This window comes from Mercenaria mercenaria, chromosome 12 (genome assembly GCF_021730395.1).
Source record: "Mercenaria mercenaria strain notata chromosome 12, MADL_Memer_1, whole genome shotgun sequence".
Classification (NCBI taxonomy): domain Eukaryota; kingdom Metazoa; phylum Mollusca; class Bivalvia; order Venerida; family Veneridae; genus Mercenaria; species Mercenaria mercenaria.
In genome coordinates this window covers 44,174,233-44,197,353 of record NC_069372.1, presented here as the reverse complement: position 1 = coordinate 44,197,353, position 23,121 = coordinate 44,174,233, and the positions used below count along the sequence as shown (strand labels likewise).

General features: G+C 37.7%; 1 protein-coding gene across 2 annotated transcripts in view; it reads right to left on the bottom strand.

Moving 5' to 3' along the window:
* Positions 1-7,057: 7,057 nt before the first annotated feature.
* Positions 7,058-23,121, bottom strand: part of LOC123533311 (uncharacterized) — a 46,030-nt gene continuing 29,966 nt past the window's right edge. For both annotated transcript variants that reach the window (XM_053519906.1, XM_053519907.1), the window contains 7 exons: positions 22,405-22,573; positions 20,558-21,903; positions 16,834-18,327; positions 15,147-15,982; positions 13,026-13,258; positions 10,726-10,850; positions 7,058-8,347 (listed from right to left, as the gene is read on the bottom strand). In XM_053519906.1, the coding sequence (XP_053375881.1) occupies positions 10,729-10,850; positions 13,026-13,258; positions 15,147-15,982; positions 16,834-18,327; positions 20,558-21,903; positions 22,405-22,573 (4,200 nt within the window). In that variant the 3' untranslated portion in view covers positions 7,058-8,347; positions 10,726-10,728. The remainder of the gene's footprint in view (positions 8,348-10,725; positions 10,851-13,025; positions 13,259-15,146; positions 15,983-16,833; positions 18,328-20,557; positions 21,904-22,404; positions 22,574-23,121) is intronic.

Genomic DNA, 23,121 nt, shown 5'->3' with positions numbered 1-23,121 from the left:
AATGCCGGCTCTTTGTGAGGCCTTAATTAACAAAAATATAGCAGAATTATTTAAACACTTTTTAAAAATCCAAAATACGCTAAGACGGCAAGTCCGCTAAGACGGCAAGTCATTTTTTATAGTAATATCGTCTATGGAGTCGCACTTATCTACAAGCGGTCATTGGGTGTTTACCAATAGTAGATTATTCTACCTCTTGTCAAAACTATAGGAAAACATCAAAGAACCGTTATATATGTGAAGTCATATGATGTTTTGAACTACCTTATATGCTTTTGTTTTTGGTACAGTTGCTAAATTGTGAGGCTTAATAGATAAATTAAACGAGAATTATGATTTGCTCTAGCAGGATTGGCATATAAGTGAGCACTGTTCTAGAAAGATTAAGAATGTATACCATCTTGGATGTACCTCTGCGTGTCGGTCTTTGGATTAAAGTATGTTATAGCGTTTCGAAAACTGAAGAACAAATATACAGTTGGCAGCAGGCAACAACAAATAATACACATTTTTGACCTAATCAGTACTATTTTATATGTTCACAACTCTGTTGTACATATAATGTTTGAGTGAATGTTTTCTTGACAAATCGTTATGTATTAAAAATAACGCTACTTATTAAGAAGAGCCATTTTGTCGACTTCCACAAATCAAAAACACAATTTTCAGATATATAGAATAATGTTTTGACAAATAAGAATCATTTTCTTAACTCAGTCTATAAGCTAGAAGACATGCTTTAAAAAGTATTTCTTTGTAGCTGTGTTCAAAGTATTGAGTAGAATAGAAACATCTTATTTTCCCCCAAAATTTATCACGATATCACATATTAAATTAGAAATAGAGGAAACTCCACAGGTCGCTCAACACAACAAAAACGAAAATGTTGCAGGCTCGGTTTGATTGAGCCTGTTCATGGATGGTAGTGGAAATGCATGTTACCGTCCACGCCCTCTAGCCCCGGGTTGAGCAGAACTCAACATTTACACATGCTAAAGTACAAAAAGCAATTTAGAGACATCCGCAGATGTATTCAAACGATGATGAACATGGAACCTTCTATGATACACGTGTTGAGGCGTGTAATTCCATGAAGAGCGGCGTTTGGTCCCAAGATAAAATAAAGGGTTTGCCCCAAACGAGAAAACAATGGGCAGAACTAAACAAACTGGAATTTAGGAAGGGGATCTGAGGTTATTGAGCCTGTGTATCACAAGAACAGTCAAAAGACAAAATTAAAAAGCAGGCACCATATCCAAGGGGTAATTAAACAATACCCAAGGCTATGAAAGCGGGAGTATTGGAACCACCCACAAATACACCAACTTTCACAATTCTTGGAGAAAGGGTTGTATAATTCTACACATTTCTGCAAAATCAACTTCTTGTTTAGCCGAGCCTAGAAATAAAATGAACTGATGTCACGACTTAAGTAATCGTGACACCAAAACATTAAATGCTACAACATTAGATGTCAGTGGGGTCCGCCAAACTGGAAACTAGACCTGTATCTACCACAAGATCCTGCTGTTTCGACTTCCGTGCAGTTTTGAGATAACAAAAAGAACCATACACATGAAAACCATCGGGAGAAGACGCAAATGCTTGGTTGATATGCTTTGATTCAATTTTGCTTAAAAGAAATCAAACAGTTTCATTTATCGGGCACACATACATAGAAACTTCACATCAGGCAAACACCAACATTTGATATACTAAGATAAGATTTATTAATTGAGTCGGAAAGTCAAATTACAAGTAACATTAGCTCTGATGAGATTTTTAACCGACTATAAATTCTCGTTATGTACTGTTTTGATTCTATTTTGCTTCATAATCTATTAAAAAAAAACAAACTCTGTAGCTTTTACTCTGTTTTATTAACGTTTATCAAAATGACAACTTTCATGTAAATTTTTCAATTCAATAACAATTATCATAATCCGGAACTGATGTAATGTTGTTAAAAATCATAGTAAAGTATCCCTAACATATAAATGTATTCAGGATTTGCAAGGAATGTCAATTATTTATCTTGTAAGTATTAATATAGGTTATTTCATTTAATATCGAAACAAATAGTTAAGTTAACCAGACGTGTACTTGCAGCACGACCATTTTCCTTAAAGCTTGGATTGTCACTGAAAAAGCATGAAAATCTTGACTAGGAACAGTGACATCTGTCAAAATAGAGTCTATTGTATATGTATAGGATAGACAACGAGTGCCGTTGTCTACGGGATATATACAACGAGCAAAGCGAGTTGTATATATCCCGTAGACAACGGCACGAGTTGTCTATCCGACTTAGACCACGTGACATAAAAACTGCAATTACTGAAAACTCTCCCACGCGTTCTATAGAAATTAGGATTAACGTGTTTTTATAAGAGTAATATCATCTTTGTACCGTTAGCGCTTAATTGTCAGTATGGCATATGAAAGAATGCAGGTTATTTGTATAAATTCAGTTTTACTCAAATACTGGATTTACTAAGATTTAACGTTCATTAACACTTTGAGTCATTTACAATCACAAAATTAATGCAGTTAAATATGGATTTCTCAAAAATACTCAAAATTGGACTGCATGCTGAACAATTAGTTTTTGTGAGGAGTTTGCATGTTGGCGAAACACGATGACAGATACGTTCATTCAAGCAGATAGCCAGGTTATTTATTTATTTATTTAGTTAGTTCTTTTTTTATTTGTTTACTTTGTTTATCAGGATATAGTTAGTGCGTAGATGCTCGTAGGACTACGTATACCTTTTACTATATCGCGCCTTTCGTGTAAGAATGATGTAGTTGTTTTACTTTCTAACTGGGCCAAGTTGTTCGAAACTTTAACGGACTGTAATTTAGTTTAGTTTAGTTTATACTAATTTGTTTTAGCTCGCTTTTGACGAAAGCTTTAACTGTTTTAGCTTATTGTAACCACTCTCGAGTCAGTTTCCTATGAAAACTAGTACCGGGGTCATATGAAAAGTCATGGTCGTGACCCCAATGATGCTCGAACCCACGACCACTGCATTAAACTGTTAAACTAACCGCCTGTTAAATTTCTATTTATGATACTAGTCTTGGTGGGTGGGAAACACTAGTATGATGTTTTAATTTTACTGTAAAGATGGCTTAGTGTTTATAATCCTTAACAGGTGCATTTGATTTTCTAAGTTTTCTAAACTGTCGAAATCTACTGATAAAGTCAATCGACCGTTAACTCAATCGCCTGTTAAAGTTTCGAACAACTGGATCCAGTTGATTGCAAATGTAAGGATCGTACTGACATGTCTTTTTTATAACAAGTGAACATAAAAAGTTACAACTGTTGGAAACGTTTCAGTGAATGTGTAAATTACGTTTTTACCCAGTTGGTTCTACACTACAAATATGTAGTTTATTGTAATTCATTTTTATTGATATCAAATAACATGGGGTCATTTTTACAATATTAATATTTAGACGTTGTCAACTGAATTTACCTCCAAGTCAGTCTTATTTTTTATCCCATTGATAACTGGTGAGAATATTGCAAGGTCATTTAACTCCGGCGTTAGCCTGTATTGTTAGATGGTAAATTGGCACGAAATTCATGCGTTTTTTGCCCAAGTTTCCCCCTAAATATATATACAACGCTACTGTTGTATATGAAATATAGACGGGCACAAGTCTGCTTTGCGATTGGCTGTTTACGGATTATCGTGGTCTAAGAAATTCTATATGAAATACCTGTGGTTTTGCCTGCTAAAGGTTGGCACGTGGCCGTTAACTGTTACCTATTGTAATCATGAGTTGCATACACACAAAAGAATTTGAATAGCCGCGATGCAGGGCTTTAACCTGTAACGTGTAGCTTCCTATGTTACAGTGGAGCACTGTGGCAATTAATATACTACAGATATAATTATTTATAAAAAGGAAATCTTAAACAAATATTTTGATTCAGTTTTGTATCAGCCTTACAGAGATATTAAAACGATAAAGTAAAATGTTAAATAATAAATAATATGAATCGGTCGTTATAAAAGCTGTACAAAAAAATCTGTTTTTAAATTAAATAACGCAGTTTATCATTTAGCTTACTCCTATAGAGTGATCTCCCTTGTCATTCGAATCAGGACAGGTAGAAAGAATCGCATGCATATCTATATCCTATACAACTAGAAAAAATGATTCAGATCATATGCTTTTTGTTTACTGTCGGGTGCATTATGTATTAATTTAAGGCTAAACTAGGGAAGTCTTCCTTATACGTTTTGAACTATTTTTTTCACGGCATATTTTCATGCGCTTCGATTTTCTGAATTGTTTTAAAAAAATACACGTTCGCTTTTCAACTTAGTCATGCTCGATGGATCAACAGACTTGAAAACATAATTTTAATACGAAATGACGCGTTCTTTAACCTTATTGTATTTACATATGTACGAAAATATCAACCGACTGTAGAACAATGTTCAGAAAACATCAGTAAGAATATCTGTCGATTAGCCCGAGAAAAAAAAAAACGGGCAAAAACCTTACAGCGGATTAATCTGTTTTTCAGTGAAAATGGTTAGTCTGATATTTTTGCATGCTCTGGAATACGGTAATTGTTAGTCTCAACCACTTCGTGGTTTCAACCTAAAAATCAATTTAGCAACATCTGATGATGTATTCATTCGGCGATGCATATGGTAGCTTCAATGATAATGTGTAATTCCGCCAAAAACGGTGTATGGTCCAAAGTTAAAATAATTGTTTTGACCTAATGAGAAAACAGTGAGGATAAACCGTTCATATCTCTTTTGCCCAGCACTAGTGATTCAAGGAGAAAATGAAAGATGGTCAATGAATGTCACTGAACTTTTATGTAAGTGTTTATTGAAGGTTCCATGTTCATTGCCGTTTGAATACACTTGTGGATGTCTCTAAATTGCCTATTGTACTTTTAGCATGTGTAAATGTTGAGTTCTGCTCAACCCGGGGCTAGAGGGCGTGGGCGGTAGCATGCATTTCCACTACCGTCCATGAATAGGCTCAATCAAACCGAGCCTGCAACATTTTTGTTTTTGTCGTGTTGGGCGATCTGTAAAGTTTCCACTTTTCTCTATTTTATTTCACAAGCATTGATGAAACATAGTAAAAATGTTACTGACGGACGGATCGATAGAAAGATGGATAGCCTGTAACCACGGACGTGTTGAATTACGTAAGTTGGTGCAACCAGATATATCTAACAAAAATGACTTGCCGGCTTAGCGGACTTGCCGTCTTAGCATATTTTGGATTTTTTAAAAGTTTTTAAATAATTATGCTACATTTTTGTCAATTAAGGCCTCCCACAGAGCCGACATTAAATACCTGTGAATCGGTAATACGTGCGACATCTCTGATGTGTACAATCATCCGTTTTTCTGTCAAAAAGGGCTCTTGCTTGCCGTCTTACCATGCTCATTTTCTCTAAACAAAACAGTTTTCCCGTTTTCAGGCCAAAACTGTTCATCTGTTGATAAAACCGTTTACTTGTGAGTGAAGTACTCACTTTTTTCCTTAGCCTGCGCTTTATTTGGTCATATTTGATAAAAAAATAAAGAACTTACGCCTCTTTGAAGAATCGAATCGACGGAATTTGGCTTGCCGTCTTAGCCATAAAATGACGTCAAAGTCACGTGGTATGGGCACACTGGAGAAACTGCAAAAAAAGGTGTGCAAATGTTCGACAAAATAATTCGACGTTCAGATTGTTTTATATTTGTGACTGGCAATCTGCGAGTGCGGATATTGCCCATATGAAAAAATTATCTCAATATTTTCTAGGATCGCGTCAAATTAGTTGGACTACCAAAATAGGTAAATGTTGTCGGCAGATCAACAATATTCACTAGACTCGGTTGAACGGTGTGATCTGCTCCTAACTGGACTGCATGAAGGGACCACACTTCTGAACAGTTCAACGCCTTTCAAACTCACCATTTAAAAAAAACAAACTGTTAGATCTCTAGATCTACATGTCTTCGTTTTGGTGCATTTGCAACAATGTCCCAGGGCTAAAAACTTTACATAACTAGGTTAAACGTCGATTTTGACAATTGTTTACTTTTATTTTTTTACAAATGGTTTTCTTGTTTAAAGGGGCATAACTCTTCTAGAATATTTTAAGTATCCAATTCTACGGGAATGTATTGGACAGATACTAATAAACTTTGATAATGTGGCAGTTGACCTCAATACAACCGACACTGTTTATTTTCCAATACAGGTAAATCCAATAATTGCTTTACAATAGATATGTGACGGATTATCTTTGAACACCCCTGGACTTATTGGACTCAACTGCCACATTATCAAAGCTTATTAGTACGTTGTTTGTAAAGATGGTGTTTGTTTACTAAAAATTTCTGTGGGTTTGTGATACACTGCATAACCTTAAAGACGTGCCACAGAATATGGTTCTTTTGTAATTTTACGATTTGCAAGAAAAAAGAAGAGAAATTTCTATTAACATTTGTAGCAGTGTATATTTAATGTACATAATTAGTCTATGACATCGATTGTCCGATTAGCTCAGTTGGTAGAGCATCCGACTTGCAAGCAGGAGGTCGCAGGTTCGAGTCCTGTATCGGGCTGCACATTTTCCGCTCCTATTATATCGGTGCCGTGTGTTGACTAGCCTTGGAATCCTAGAGCTAGGGTGAAGCAATGGCTGGGTTAGTCAAAAGAATCTGAGTTTGTCTTTGAAAAAAGGAGAGACAGGACTGACTGATTAAGTTTGCAAATGAAGTTGTGAAAATACATAAATTCATGAGGGGTCTTAATTGTGCACCTGTCATCTAGCAGAATAGCTGTCTTATACATGTATCATCAGAATGATTTTCACGAAGATCATGAGGGACGAAAAAGTAGGTAAATAGGTTATAGTGGGTCTTTAAGTCGATGCTATGGGGCATATTTCATTACCCTTCATGAACCTACTCGGTCATAACGAGTGCTATACTGCTTTGTTGCTTTTTGTCCCCCAACCCCTCTCCACAGTTTAACTGAAAATAGGCGAAAATATAACGCAAAATTCCCATCTTAGAAATATACCTTTATTGCATTTTTTTCTTTTTTATATATAAAAAATATCAAGCACTTTACAAGGAAATATGGTAGCATGTCTTTTAAAATGTACCGATGCATGTAAATATACATATAATATATAACTAAACAAAAATAACTACATCATTTACTTAGCATAACCTAGAAATTCTGTTCATATTTCAGTGAAAAATATGTACAATATACAAACATTTATTCATTTGTATCACAAATAAATCTCAAAAACGACCAACAGCACCACACCCTTTCTCAACACGTCATCTTCTATATTTGTCGCTTTCATCATGGCGAAAAAAAGTAAGAGTTAAAAGTTAGGTATTTTATTCTTCTTTAAAGATTTTAGATTTTACACCTGGACACTGATATTTTCATCCCTTCGAAGTTTTCGTTTTAGAACAGCTCATGTTCTGAAAGTCAACCATCATATGGTAACTATCAAAGCACATTTTATAAATCAACCAATTAAAATAATGAAGTCAGTCCTCTCTGATCTTTTTTCTAAATACTATTTTGAAGTCTTCCCTAGCTGTGCATAAAGTATATATTAATACTAGTTGTTTCTTGGAAGCTGAAACTTATTTGCACACTGATATTTTTTTTAATAGCACAAGGTCCGTCGTAAGGTATTTTTAGCACTGCATTGTCCACAAATCTTAATTAGCAGACTTTCCATTTCTCTCTAAAAGTATATCATAAAATATATTCTATAACAAAGTGAGACATAACAGAAACGATAAACATAACAGAAGTTTGTGGAAGATCTCTATGAACTTCATTTCTAAGGGGTTATTTCTTGTTGCCTTTTTAATAAAAATACAGGTAACTAATCAAACTATCTAATAAAATAACCAGTAGTTTATCCGACTCCCCATCATTAATTAATCTAATTTTCAGATAGACATTAATAGACCAAAGTTGTTCCATTGGCTTTGCTATGGCAACGACACTTTTCGTTTATTTCTATTTCATGTCTTTGCACTCATTAAAATGGTAAACTATGTTGAAATTAAAATCAAAGAAGTTTGTCAGTTAAAATAAAGTCAGTCACAACTTGTTTCCCAGAGAATCTTCCACAAGCTTTTGTTAAAATTATGCCTTTATAACAGAACCAATGACAAAAAGGCCATAGAAACACTGAAGGTGAAGGTCATTGCCATGGTAACTGCTGAGGTGAGGATTGTTCAGGTACTGATCTGCTGTTGTCATGGCAACATACAAATATTTTATACAGTGTCACGCAATCTTCTTTACACATATTATGCAACTGAAATTGAAACAAAAAATATATTTATAACTAACATAAAAACTCTTTCAGACGAAAATTGTACCTTTCAAAAACATAATTCTGGCCTACAACAACTGAATAAGTAAATATAGGCATATACTATTCAAACTGCTTCTGTGATTTTCCATAAAATAAGTTGCACTGTGTTACCTTTTTCTCGAAAATTTCATTTAATCAGCAACAGCAACAATAAAGTTAATTAAAGTCGATACTGAATCAAGGACAAATACTTTTTGTACTGTTAAGTATTCATTAGACAGAACCTAAATTTTTTCAAAGAAAGAATCAGAATAAACAAGGCAGTCTGAAAGACAGCTATATCCCCGCGACTGTGGGTTTAGGAGATACAGAGCGGACACAAAATGGAAGGTTCCAACCTTTGACTGACTCATGAGTTCTGCACATTGTCTTGATGAGGTGATCATTTGACCCAAGTTTCAAGGGGTTTAGGAGATACAGAGCGAACACAAAATGGAATGCTAAAAATTTGAGCTCGAGTTGTGACCTTGACCTTTAGTCGACGAGGCTGACTCATGAGTTCTGCACATTGTCTTGATGAGGTGATTATTTGAATCAAGTTTCATGAATATCCTTCAAGGGGTTTAGGACATACAGAGCAGAGACAAAATGGAAGGCTAAAACCTTTGACCTCGAGTTGTGACATTGACCTCGAGTCGACAAGGCTGACTCACGAGTTCTGCAATCGTCTTGATAAGGTGATCATTTGACCCAAGTTCAATGAAAATCCTTCAAGGGGTTTAGGAGATACTGAGCGGACACAAAATATTACGGACGGGCAGAGACCATTCCTATAGCCCCCGCCACTCGTGGCAGGGCATTAATATAGGTCTAGAAAATGAATGCTAGCTAAGTCCTTCGAATATCCGAAAATGACTGACCAAATGCGAATTTAATGAAAGTTGTTTATGACAATAACTGAAGTTTTAGCTGTGTTTGCAAGGAATGACAACTCTTCTTCTATTAGTTTACTTCCCTTGCGCTTATAATAAAAACAGATTTTTTTCACAACAAAGACAATGAGGGAATAGGCGTACCCTTGTTAAACTGCTTCAGACGTTTTTGTAAGCTTATTATTAAATGGTAAAAGGTTAACTTGTAACAATCCGATAATAAAGTGAAATGAGCCGTGCCATGAGAAAACCAACATAGTGGGTGTGCGACCAGCATGGATCCAGACCAGCCTGCGCATCCGCGCAGTCTGGTCAGGCTCCATGCTGTTCGCTTTCAAAGCCTATTGGAATTAGAGAAACTGTTAGCGAACAGCATGGATCCTGACCAGACTGCGTGGATGCGCAGGCTGGTCTGGATCCATGCTAGTCGCAAAGCCACTATGTTGGTTTTCTCATGGCATGGCTCAAATGTCACTGAGTACCTTATAGTTAAGATACTACAGTTTGTTTGTATGAAAATGTCACATTTAAGAAAAGGTGTTTCAATGCATGACAGCTAGGATTAGCAAAGGTGTCTTTATACTGATCTATATTAGCGATGCCTACCTAATGAATCAAATTAGCATATGACAATTTTAGGCCCTCTTGATATTTACGTCTGCAGGCAGTTGTTTTGAAAATCTTGATAGAATTTGTTGGCTGGAATCACACCGACACGTAATATGGGGACTTTCAAGTTTAAAGTGGTGGACGAAGACCCCTGAGTGCCCCTCTGGATATTATTTTAGTCACGGACGGGTACTGGTAGAACTACTGACCTTCCATAAACCAACAGGATGTCTTCTTCACAAACAATTCTGTATTCCTTGAATAGTTTTGAATTCTTAAGTCCACAAGGGAGTGGGTCAAGTGAATCGGTATAAGCCACTGCCATTGTCCATGTTGAAATTACGCTTTTTTGGCGTAATGGCAGGGAAGGAAGTAGATTGGTGTTTTAGGCAAGGTAATGGGTTGGGAATGGGGTACTATTAAAAGCAAGGGTACGGCGCACATCGGTAATAAAAAAACTTTATGAGATACAAGTTTAAGAAGCTACAATGGAACTGAAAAGCTTGCAATGAAACTTTAACCAACATTATTACAATGTTTGATCCCAGTGACCTTGACATTTAACATACCATTCCCTAAACTGTTTGATAACTACCTCTTTCCAAGACCAACCCTTATGTGAAGTTTGATGATAATACGGACTGTAGATAAGATGGTACTGGTTTGGAACCAGTATCGGACAGGACCAGTTTCCGGACACATGTAATAACCGCTTTATTTCGGCGTTGTTCCCAACCAGTATAGTGAAACTGAGAAACTTATGAAACTTTAGCCGATACAAGGGTAGGTGCAACAGCCCTCTTCGAATAGTCGAACTAAAAACAAACGTGCACATACCGTTTAACTACTTTTAGGATCATACAAAAATACATCATCATTTCCCATGGTGCTCCCTCTAATAGAGTCGCCATCTTGCATGTGTGGCATGTTGTCATACTGACGACCGTACATGGAATTGTAGTCTGAAAAAAATCAATAAGAACTAGTTACGACAGAAGTTAACTAGAACTATCACAGGAGTGACTTATACCACCACCATACAGTCTTGTCACAGCAGAATGGCAACCATAAGAAATTTTAAAAATACTTAGAATAATATAAAATGTAAAAAAAAACTTGATACTTCAAAAATTTTTTTACTCGTCTTCGGAGTACTTCATCCTGGGCTTCCGTGGCACATGCAAGTAATACTAGTTTATGTGCCCAGGATGAGGGATGAGGTAAATATAAAAATCTCTATATACACTAAAATGAATACAAAAAAGTGTCTTACCGACAAAGAAAAATGTCTACTTTTTACATAGGACTAATAATAAAAAAGTTAGAAAAATACCTAAAATATTGAAATCCAAAAATAGAATTTATAAAACTAGACTAACTCTTGGAATTAAAGGGAAAGTAACTCAGTACAAAAGTTAAAAAAAGGTTACTTCCCTTTGGCTCCAAGCCAATCAGAATGATATATAGTGAAAATGCATCAAAATTAACCTTAATTTCTAAGTAAAAGGGGGCATCATTCATGAAAAATTGGTGTCAGAGTTATGCACCTTGTGTCACACGATGTGGGTGATGAGGTGGAACACCTATTTTAAGTTTGAATCAATTCCATTTAGTAATTACTGAGATATAGTGAAAATGCATCAAAATTAACCTTAAATTCTAAGTAAAAGGGGGCATAATTCATGAAAAGTTGGTGTCAGAGTTATGCACCTTGGGTCACATGATGTGGGTGACAAGATGGAACATTTAGTTTAGTTAGAATCAAATCCATTTAGAAATAACTGAGATATAGTGAAAATGCATCAAAATTAACCTTATTTTGTAAGTAAAAGGGGGCATAATTCATGAAAAGTTGGTGTCAGAATTATGCACCTTGTGTCACATGAGATGGGTGATAAGGTGGAACATCTATTTTAAGTTTGAATCAAATCCATTTAGTAATAACTGAGATAATAGATTTCGCGACGCGACGCGACAAAACTGCCTCCTATATACCCCTCCCCGCCCCCTCACCAACCATGTTTGTTTGGGTATAAAAAAAAAAAGACTTAACAAAATTTTGTTTTGCTGAAATGGCCTTCAAATATCAAATTTTCAATAAAATATCTGAAATAATCCCTTATATTTATACATGTATTTAAGATTCTCTGAACAGTGTGATGTCCATTTTCTCAATGGAACACATTGGTCAACATATTTAAAGGTTTTGAGGTTTTACAAATTTCATCTTCAAGATCCTCTTGAAGCGTAAAAAGTAACCAAGCTATCATTTTGCTAAGTTGCGTCCTTCATTCAAAAGAACCTTCCTAAAAATGTATTTTTGTCTGTAAAGTGCTACTAAATGATAAAACCCTTTCTACCTTTTTGACTGGAAAATTACTCCTGAAGCTCCTTTTACGTTTTTGACAGAAGAGTGAAATGAACTCCTTAAGGTAGCAAGGTACACTTAGATGCGAAAATTTTGGGCACGGACGGTCTTACATGTAGCGAGTCGCAGTATTGCACTTCCCCTATGAGCAAAATTTGGGTGGCTATTTTATAAATTGCGTGCATGTTTTGTGCTTTTAATTAATGGCAAGATCAGGATTCTCATACAAGAATAAAGAAAGTTATCAAAGCGAAAGGTTTACATCATCCATGAAAAATAGCGTGCCAAAATCATCAATTTTGCACCTTTTGAACAGTCTACAATGATCCCGCTGCAAGAACACTGTCCAATTTTATTGCATTTCTTAATTTAATAGTCCTTACTGAACGTCAGGACATAAACGGAATGGGGGCCCATCCAGCTCGTTTTTTCGGAAAATAACGGAAATGTTCCTGAGTATCAGTCAACAAGCACATAACCCTTCCGTGAATTGAATTTTTCCGCGAAATGGTGTCTCATTGATCATACAAAGCTACCAGCAGTTAGTTTTCCAACTGACATCAGAATTTTACATGTATCGGCTGTATAAATTTTCTAAAGAATTAATAATCATTATCTCTCACCTTAATTTACAGACATCCAAAATCCCGATGTTCTCTTTATAACAAATATTGACGGGGGCCAAAATTCGAAAGTGTACCCTGCTACCTTAAAGCGCTTTTTACCTTTTTGACTAAAAAGTGAAAATTACTTCTATAGCTATTTTTACCTTTTTGACTGGAGAGTGCCATCTGAGATTTACGCTCCTCTTCCTCTAAGCTCGCCTGGTATTTATTCAGTAGATATAACTTTCTTAACGGTCCACACATGAGCATGACCGTGGCATTATACAGGAGACCTATGGCAGCTGCGGCATCCCGCATCTTGTACTCTCCCAGCGCAGCAACCAAACACCAGACCATCCACGCTGGTATGGTCAACACAACACAACCAACAATCCACCTATTAAAACATACACAACAGCAAGTGATTCGGCGTTTCTTTACTACTTCAACTTGCGAACATAAAAACAAGAGGGCGGCCAAGATGGCCCTATATCGCTCACCAGAGTTGATCTGGCCTACTGACCTAGTTTTTGACCCCACATAGGCCAGTTTCGAATTTAACCTAGAGATCATCAAGACAAACATTCTGACCAAGTTTCATAAAGACTGAGTCACAACTGTCGCCTTTAGAATGTTCACAAACGTTTCCTTTGATTTGACCGGGTGACCTAGTTTTTGACCCCACATGATCCAGATTCGAACTTGACCTAGAAATCATCAAGACAAACATTCTGATCAAATTTCATACTTGACCTAGAGATCATAAAGACAAACATTCTGATCAAATTTGATAAAGATCGAGTCACAACTGAGGCCTCTAGAGTGTTTACAAACTTTTCCTTTGATTTGACCGAGTGACCTAGTTTTTGACCCCACATGATCCAGATTCGAAATTGACCTAGAGATCATCAAGACAAACAGTCTAATCAAATTTGATAAAGACTGAGTCACAACTGTGGCCTCTAGAGTGTTGCAAGCTAATCCTTTGATCTACCCAAGTGACCTAGTTTTTGAACCCAAATGACCCAGATTCAAACTTGACCTAGAAATAACTAGGAATAACATTCTGACCCAGTTTCATAAAGATTGAGTCACAAATGTGGTCTCTAAAGTGTACACAAGCTTTTCCAATTATTTGACCAGGTGACCTAGTTTTTGCTCAAGTTTCATAAAGATTGAGTCACAAATGTGGCCTCTAGAGTGTTCACAAGCTTTTTCGTTGATATGACCGGGTGACCTAGTTTTTGACCCAACATGACCCAGATTCGAACTTGACCTAGAAATCATCAAGACAAATATTATGACCAAGTTTCATAAATATTGGTCCACAAGTGTGGCCTCTAGAGTGTTCACAAGCTTTTCCTTTGATCTGGCCTACTGACCTAGTTTTTGACCCCACATGACCCAGTTTCGAAGCTGACCTTAGAGATCATCAAGACTAACATTCTGACCAAGTTTCATAAAGACATGGTCACAAAAGTGGCCTCTATAGAGTGTTCACAAGGCAAATGTTGACAGACGACGCACGACGGACGACGCACGCCGGACAATGACTGAAACTGAAAACTGAAAAAACTGCTTTATTTGATTAAACGCCTAATTTTACACATAGTATATTCACCGGCGTTGTATATTAAATTATACTAGATTTATATAGCGCCAAAGGCGCTTTACATAGTTCAAATGCAGCCACACAGGGCGCATAATTCATCCTCTACTAGTACAGACATAGAGCGATCTGACCAGAGGGACAGAGTGAGACAAAGCCCCCACGACAGAGAGATCAGAAATCAGATACAGGCTTATCCGGCTAACTTAGCCTAGCTCGTTTCGAATAGACAGCCTGGTTTTTTAACGTGCCCAGTGTATAGCACTGATACACGCAAGGATTGCCTGGGTTCCTGACCAGTACACCTCTAGTTGGGTGGGAAACACTGAAAAGCGTTTCTGAAAATTCCCGAGTAGCTGCCGGGGATCGAACCCCGACCTCAGGATTGGAAGGCCAGTGTGCAAACCACTGAGCTATCCGTCCACCCGGTACAATAGCTCACCTTCAGCACTTTGTGCTCTGGTGAGTTAAAAATTGGAGCATTTCAGCAGAGCCATCTAAGTTTGTCATTATTACCATGTTTAAAAACGACTTTTTCCTCAAAGAACTGAAAGTATTTGCGTATAATAAGTGAAAAATTACAGTAAAAGTGAAAGAATGCTTAAGATTTTGAATGCAGCTTTGCGTGGCGACATTTCTCAACCTTTCAATGCTAGTAAAAACATAGTAAATTTACCGACAGTCCCAATGGTTCTTGTCGTTACCGAAGGCAGCGAGACCCACCAGAACACTGACAAATATAAGGAACATGATGAAAACGTTCGACAGTATAAGGCCTTCGTCATAGAAGTCGTCTGGAACACAACGTGGCCACAGTTTGTTGTTGTAAATCACACGCATCATTTCCGGTTTCTCCAAAATCAACCATTCTGCGTTTATCATAACTTGGACCAGCACAATAAGACATGCACTAAAGAAAAGTCCCCATGGGTTTCCTATTTTGTTATATTTCACCATATAAATGTCTTCTTTGTCCTTCGTTCTCCAACAGTCTACAAGTTTAACAAACAACGCAGAGTATGCGATGGAATATACAAATCCGAGGCAGAATCGGCGAAGTCCGCACACCTCCTCTGACGCATGGACGATGAAAGTAAACACCAGGCAATACATCAGAATTACGCCAAAAATAAGCATGTAACCTAAAACTGTTGTTCCGCCTCTGACCGGATACACGACTAGCAAGTAAACGAACATGCAAAGCGCGGCAAATGCTCCAATTGCCGCCAAAGTGCAGACGATAATCGCCCAGATATCGCGGAACCTGTCATTTATACCGGGAGTATCTTCAATGGTCACAAGTTGGCCTGTTGTTGGGTCCATGTACTGGCCGTCTGCTGTTACAATGTACCCATTTTCTGATCGACTGAAAGTATATGGTTCACCGCTACTGTCCTGACACTGACATGTACTACCTGGAGGACAGTTGGACGATGGCTGGGAGCGTGAAGTGAAGCTGTAACTCTTGTACTCTTTTATATTCAGGACGAGCTCTCCCGCCGAGCTACCAATCTGAAAACGTAGCAACAAAAATCCGAGGAGGTTATTCACAACGTCAGTGATTTAGTTAATAATATGCAAAACCATGACTGTGTCATAAATTCCCAAAAATGTGTAGTAGCTCCAATAACAGACACAATAAGCAATCTATATAGAACTATAAAATGGTCTTCTTGATTTTATCATCTCTGAGAATGATCTTGACCCTGCATGACTTTTAAAGCTACACTAAATGATCCCGACGTGGGGTACATGTACTAAAATCAAATCATTCAAAGGGTTAAGATGTTCAGGATACCTACACAATCTCTGTACTCGCTATAAGACCTTCACCTTGAATGAACATGCAATGCATATCGTTTCATTACATTAATGATTACTAATTCAAAATGGATCGAACGATTGTAAGGTAAAACAGACATAAAATATTGCCAAACAAACATTTGAACTCGGTGTGTGACCTTGACCTTAAACAGACAAGACTAAAAAAAAAGCTGCACAGTATCTCAGTGTGTTACATTTTGTAACTAAATACAAGCCTGTGAATCTAGTCTGACAATTTCTAACTTTTTTTTTTTCTACCTACAAATTGACATTATCAGAAACTCGCTGAATGCCAATTAACATTAGTGCAAATTTTGTGGAATCTTTAATGCATAGATATAAGGTATGAATCTTACGTCTGACAATTAAAGCAGGACTACCTAGGCTAACTAAATACAAGCAATTTCAAGGATAATTTAATTTCAAAGGAATATAGTATTCACAGCATACATATAAATTTACATATTTTTTCCATCAATTTTAATATTTTTTTCAAATGTAATATTTCTACTGAAAGTCAAAAAAAACAGAAAACATACCTGAATATATTCATACTGCCCAGAGGTGACGTTCCTCCGGAAGTTGTAAATATTGTAACCAATATCGCCGTAACCGTCGCTCGTAAATTTGAAGTTAAATGACCGTTTACCAAGGTCGTTGGGTAGGACATCATGTTGTGCATTCAGCACACTGTTGTAGATAAGTTGTCTTCTGTTCGGTTGGAGAGACAAACATGAAGCAATTGTAAGACCGCTTTGTTTGCAAGCTTCTACATCACTCAGGCCAGTGGCAATCTGATACACACTAAGGATTGTATGCAGAACGAATGGATCATGAGGGACCATCTCATCAGTGAAAACCTCTTCACCTGAACAGATCTTGGTGTACGTTTTCTGAATTTGGCTGCTTAGAATACGGCATTGGTGAACCGTCTGGTATAGCTCTTCGAACCAGTCATCTGGAATGCCTTTTCGATCGTTAAAGGTAATATTTTTAACAAAATCTCTGAATCCATTACTGTATTCTGACCGGATCTGAATTGTTACGGCACCGGCAGCAGTGTCTTCGTAACCTCTAGTAAGCAAATAATTATTTGCCCACGTGTCACTACCAATCCAGGTAAATCTGTGTTTCAGTCCCTTTTCTTCGGTGGCTTGCAGAAGTAGTGGGACATGTTCCGATGTTACAAAAGTCACTACGACCCTTGCTCCGATTAGCTGATTAAGTTGATCAATCACGTGTTTTGCATCATTGAGGTCAGCATCTAGTGGCATTGATACTGCGCGACCGAAGCAGAACTGTGGGTTGTTACGATCCGATTGTGACAGAAGAGTTTGAACAGCAGATCTTCCGTAGGAATTTTCAGAATAAACCACGGTGATATAGTCCCAGTCAAATGCCTTCAGGATCCGCGCGACAACAAGAGCTTGTACGTTATCCGGTGGAACTGTTCTTAAGAAATATGCATGTTCTAACTTGTCGTTCAGTTCAACAGATGTGGCACTCATACTGAGTGATGTAATCTTTAACGGGGACAGCATGCTGCTCGCAGCGATAGAATTTGCACTGTTTCTAACCATATAGGCAACAATAGATGCTGGCGGCACAACTTGAGTTTCAGACTTGTCTCCACAAACTGGTTCCCCGCTTAATAGACTGTAGGCATCTTGACCAATTCGACTCGACTGCGAGCAGGTATCCAGGGCAACACCGCCAAGTTTCAAGCTTCCCGGGAATTTGGACTCAGTGTTATTATTAACCGATTCCAGAGCATATAAGAATGCAAACAGATTCTGCATGTTACTGGCGGTATCTATAGCACCACAACCTAAATTATTGTCAGGATCTGATTGATGGATATCAGAGATGAAAACTATATTTAGATCAAGTGGCGACGGTTTCTTCAAATAGCGTGAGGGCTGGTACTTCGGAAATTCACACAGGCAGGCACCAGGAGGGTCACAGGTAGATATCCAGTCTGGCTTGTATCGTACATCCATCTTCAGGTAATGCGTGTCATTATAACTTCCGATCTGAAAACGTTGATGTAAATCATTAATCCTATATACGTAATGTCTGAAGGTGAAAACAAAAATATAACACTAAAACCCCTTTAAAATATCACATCACATTGGTCGAAAGTCACAGACATAATAATCATTATAGATGATATGGCGGAAGGAAGACCCGATGAGCCTTCCGGGCACTGTTGCTGTAAGCCAGCTAAATGACTTCTTCAATAGAAATAAAACAAGAGCACCGCAATGCGGAGAAATATACGCCCGAAGGTGTTATCTTTGACCCCTAAGTGTGACTCTGACCTTGTAGCTAGCCATTCAGAACATGCGCTCTGTACATCGTCTCGATGTGGTTAACATTTGTGTCAAGTTTCTTCGAAATCCTTCAAGGGGTTCAAGAGATAAGGAGTGACGACCTTTGACCCTAAGTGTGACCTTGACCTTGAAGTCTGCACGTAGTCTTGATCTGGTGCATTTGTGCCAAGTCTCTTTACAATCCTTCATGCAGTTCAAGAGTTACAGAGCGGACACGAAACACACTCATGTCACTACTGATCCCTAAGTGTGACCTTGACCATGAAGCAAGCCATCCAGAACATGCGCTTTGCATGTCGTGCCGATGTGGTGAACATTTGTGCCAAGTTTCCTTGAAATCCTTAAAGGGGTTCAAGACTTACTGAGTGGACATGAAATTGCTAACGGACGGACGGACAGACGCACACCGGGGGTATAACATATTACGTTCCTTTGGGCATATAAAAATATACCCAAACCGAGGTTTTGAACTCATTGTGGAAGGCAAGTGACTGAAAGTCACTGACCTTTGCTTCTCGGTCAAGAGGCCGCTTTTAAGTACCCCAAGATCGTTGAAAAAGACGTTAAACTCGAACACACACACATTTACATACCTCAAGAGCGTTGCTCTTCGAGGCATCCGTTTAAAAGTAAACACTGGACTTTTCAGGAACTCATTTAAACAAGAATAAGGTCAACACCGATTTTTTATAGAATAATGTATTACGTCAAAATGGACCAACTCGAGATAAAACAATCGGACTTATAAAATGCAATTAGACGGAAACTGTAGGAGTAGCTGACTACACAAAGGACAAGTGCAGCTGTAATATTGTAAAATATAAATCAGGCACACAACTAAGATAAAGTATTTAGACATAAAGCCCCGAAAATATGCGCATGTTCATTTCATGCCAATGATGTATATCAAGTATACAAGGTGCAGATATAGTTGTAACAGTGTGAAGTCCAAAGATTGGGCACAACTTAAAAATAATAAAATTAAAATTAGAGGATAACTGTAGGTGATAAGTACACATGGTACAAATTGGACATAAAGTCCGTAACATATGCGCATCCCAATTTCATTTTTATAGTGTATATCAAATTTCATTTGAACTGGATAAGAACTACAGGAATTTAGTAGGCCTACCCAAGGAAGTGCGAGGGACACGCAATGACGGACAAAGTGACCGACAGTTCAAATACTATATGCCACTAGGATAATCGGCACCGGGAGTATAAAATCGAATGAATAGCTCAAGTGTTATTAAGTCTTTACACAGTTTGACAACTATACAGCTATATTATCTGACGAGAAAATATACTCTGGTCACTGTGACCTTGAACTTTCGGTCACAGACAAAACTAGAAACATGAACCGTATTCGGACCACAGGGAATGGTCATAATTATGTAACAATTATGTCAAGTTTGAAATATGTAGCTATTAAAAACAATTACATAAACGACAAATTATTGGAAATTGACTTAGGTCTTTAAGATCTTCAGCCTTCAGCAATTGTGACCCAAAATGGCATTGAAGTTTTGGACAATGGCCCCAAACAGGGATCTTTCTCTAGTGGAACATTGTCGTTATTTCATGTCAAAGAAACGTTCCTGTTACACTTTATTTTAATATTAAGAACAAACTGTTTTACTCCTTACATTAGTTGAGAAAGCTTCAATTATGACAACATTTTCTGTTTATGTTTTGTAAGATCTGTCCTTCCATTAACATTTCCGTTTCTTGACTTCAATAATTCAGTAGGTAGAGCATACAACTATGCATTTAGTTACGTAATCGAACCCCGGTCACTGCTTCCGTACTCCATGCAAGTTTGACTAAGACAAAGTGTTTAAAATCATTCGTCTCCTGTCTCTGATTCGTACGGGGAAGTTGGCATTTACTTGCGGAGAACAATTAAGTACTATAAAACAACAATACTTACGTCTTCCCAATAATATCCGTTGCTACCATAATAGAGTGACATGCCATTTGACTGAGGCTCATACACGTGGAAGCCTCTGTCACTTTCTCCGTTTTTTGTGTAGTTGAATGGTTGATCAGTCTTATCCACGAAGGTAGCTTTCTTGATGTTCTCTAGGAAATATTCCCGCCTTTCACCATGGGTACGCAGAATGTTACACACGCCGTAATACTGGTCACCGCCACACCATTCATAAAGTGTTTCGTGAATTCCTAAAGCTGTTGAAAATACTGCATTGATCACATACAGTGCATATGGATCTTGAATGTACCGCACAGCTCTTGGGTATCCGACCAAATATTCCGGGCATTGGGATGGGTATCTAGCAGTATCTGACAGCTCAACGGAGCAATTGTGAATATACTCGTAGTACTCTTTAAACCATGGGTTAGTTTTGTAGTTTTCTGGCGTCTTGGCTTCCAAATATTCATCAAGCTCTGGGAAGTCGGCTGTTTCTACATCAAGTGTCATAACATTTCCTGAGGAAATTAATCTGTCCAACCCTTCAAGATTTTCATATCCGGAAATACCAAAGCCCCATTTGTCCGTAGCAATAAACGAGTAGTTTCCGATGATGTAATCGAACTTCTCTGCCTCACGAAGCAGCGCATAAGGATCGTCCATGATAACAATAATAACTCTAGCATCTGGTTTCTCCCCCAACCTTGAGGCAACCGATCTCGCCTCGTCTTCTGTCACCTTCCCACTCTGGCCAATTACAAACTCGGCGGAGATACAGATTTTGTTTAAGTTGGCCAATCGAACGAACTCATCCCGTCCATAACTTCCTACAGAACTGAACTGCGAAACCAACTGGATATTTGGAAATTTATACTTTTTCAAGATGGATATGAGAGCTCTAGCCTGCTTATCATCAGCAGGAACTGTCCTTATAAAGTACCTATATTTTCGTGGATCGCGCAACTCGAGAGAAGACGCACCATAACCGATTTGTGGAATGCCTATTTCAGCCAGAACATCAGCAACCCTTATAGAAGCCTCGCTTGTCATTGGTCCTATATAAAGATCAATAAGGCTTGGATCAATGTTATACTCATCCGTGCTAATTTTAAAATTTCTGGCATGGTAGTTAGCAATAAGATTTCCGGCTTTAACTGGACTCGAGCACGTGTCAAAGATCAAGGAACCTAGTTTAACTCCCAGTAGCTTACGACTAAACATTCCTTTCTTCTCATTGACGTAATCCATGGCCCAGTTGAATGCCTCCATAAGTTGGAAGCCATTTATACCATTTATCTCTCCACATGTGTAAGGCGTTCCTCCCATCTTATGCACGTCAAATAAAGCTGAAAAAGAAGGAAAACATACGTTTGTCTGCTTTAATGATAAATCAAATGGGGAGGTCACCTTCTGGTTAAACGTTATAGGTCATATGGCGAATTTCCAGCTTTTGATGTTTTAGAAACACTCCAGATGCCTCCAAGCATTTTTTCATCACGGGGGATACTTGTGTATAACCGACCTTCTGTAAATCATTACATCCCCCGTAAGCTTTCGAGCCCACATCGGTGAGAGAAAGTGATCCGAACCTAAAACCTTATCCACTCGACCACGGAGGTTCAATTTTGATATACATGCAGCTTTAAAATCAACGGAGAAGCTAGTTACTACAGTAGAATACTTTCCGTTTCGCCAATCTATGAAAAAATCAAACTACATGTAACATGAATATCGAATGACATGCTTTGGCTTCAGTGAAGTGTCAAATGAACTAATTTGGGAAAACCTTAAACGTAAGCAGGCCTTAGATTTATCTGGAGAACGAGAAAATGGAAGTACATATCTACCTCCAATGTGAAGATCTCCAGCAATATACATAAATTTTTCCATGCCAGAACTATCTCGCTGACACTGCAGACATTCCCCAATGCATGTTGATGGAACATCTTGGTATGCACGTTTGAGTGTCTCTTCAAGTGGAATTTCAAATTCTTCATTGGCATTGTAGAATCCCTCCTGTATAAAAAAGTTGCAAAATACATCAGTTTGACTTCCATTCATTAAAAACGCTACATTTATCATTTTACAAATACAACTTTTACACTGATAAATCTGCAACTTTAATAACATTCACTGACCCTGTTTCTCCGCGTATTATCAAGGATACATTTGTAACAAATAAAAAAATGTTAGAAAAAGGTGCACACAATTAATGGGAAACGCACTTAACCGCTGTGCAGTATAGACAGACTAAAATCTCGAGGGACTGAGTTTATATACATCAAAACCAATGATATCAAAGACAAGAGGGTCACTGACCCTAAAGCGCTCATCTGTGTGCAAGGCTTTAAGTGTGTTTGTATTCGTACAATTAGTACAGAGTTAGATTTCTTCTATTTTAGCCTATATTATATACATGTCATACACACTTTTGAACCTAGGGCAGTAATTTGAGTAATTATGGTAGACATTACAAATCTGATCTACAAATATCAAGACTCTAGCTATGATTGATTCAGAGAAGAAAAGTGACCACGCCCCCTGGCAGCCATGTTTTGACAAAT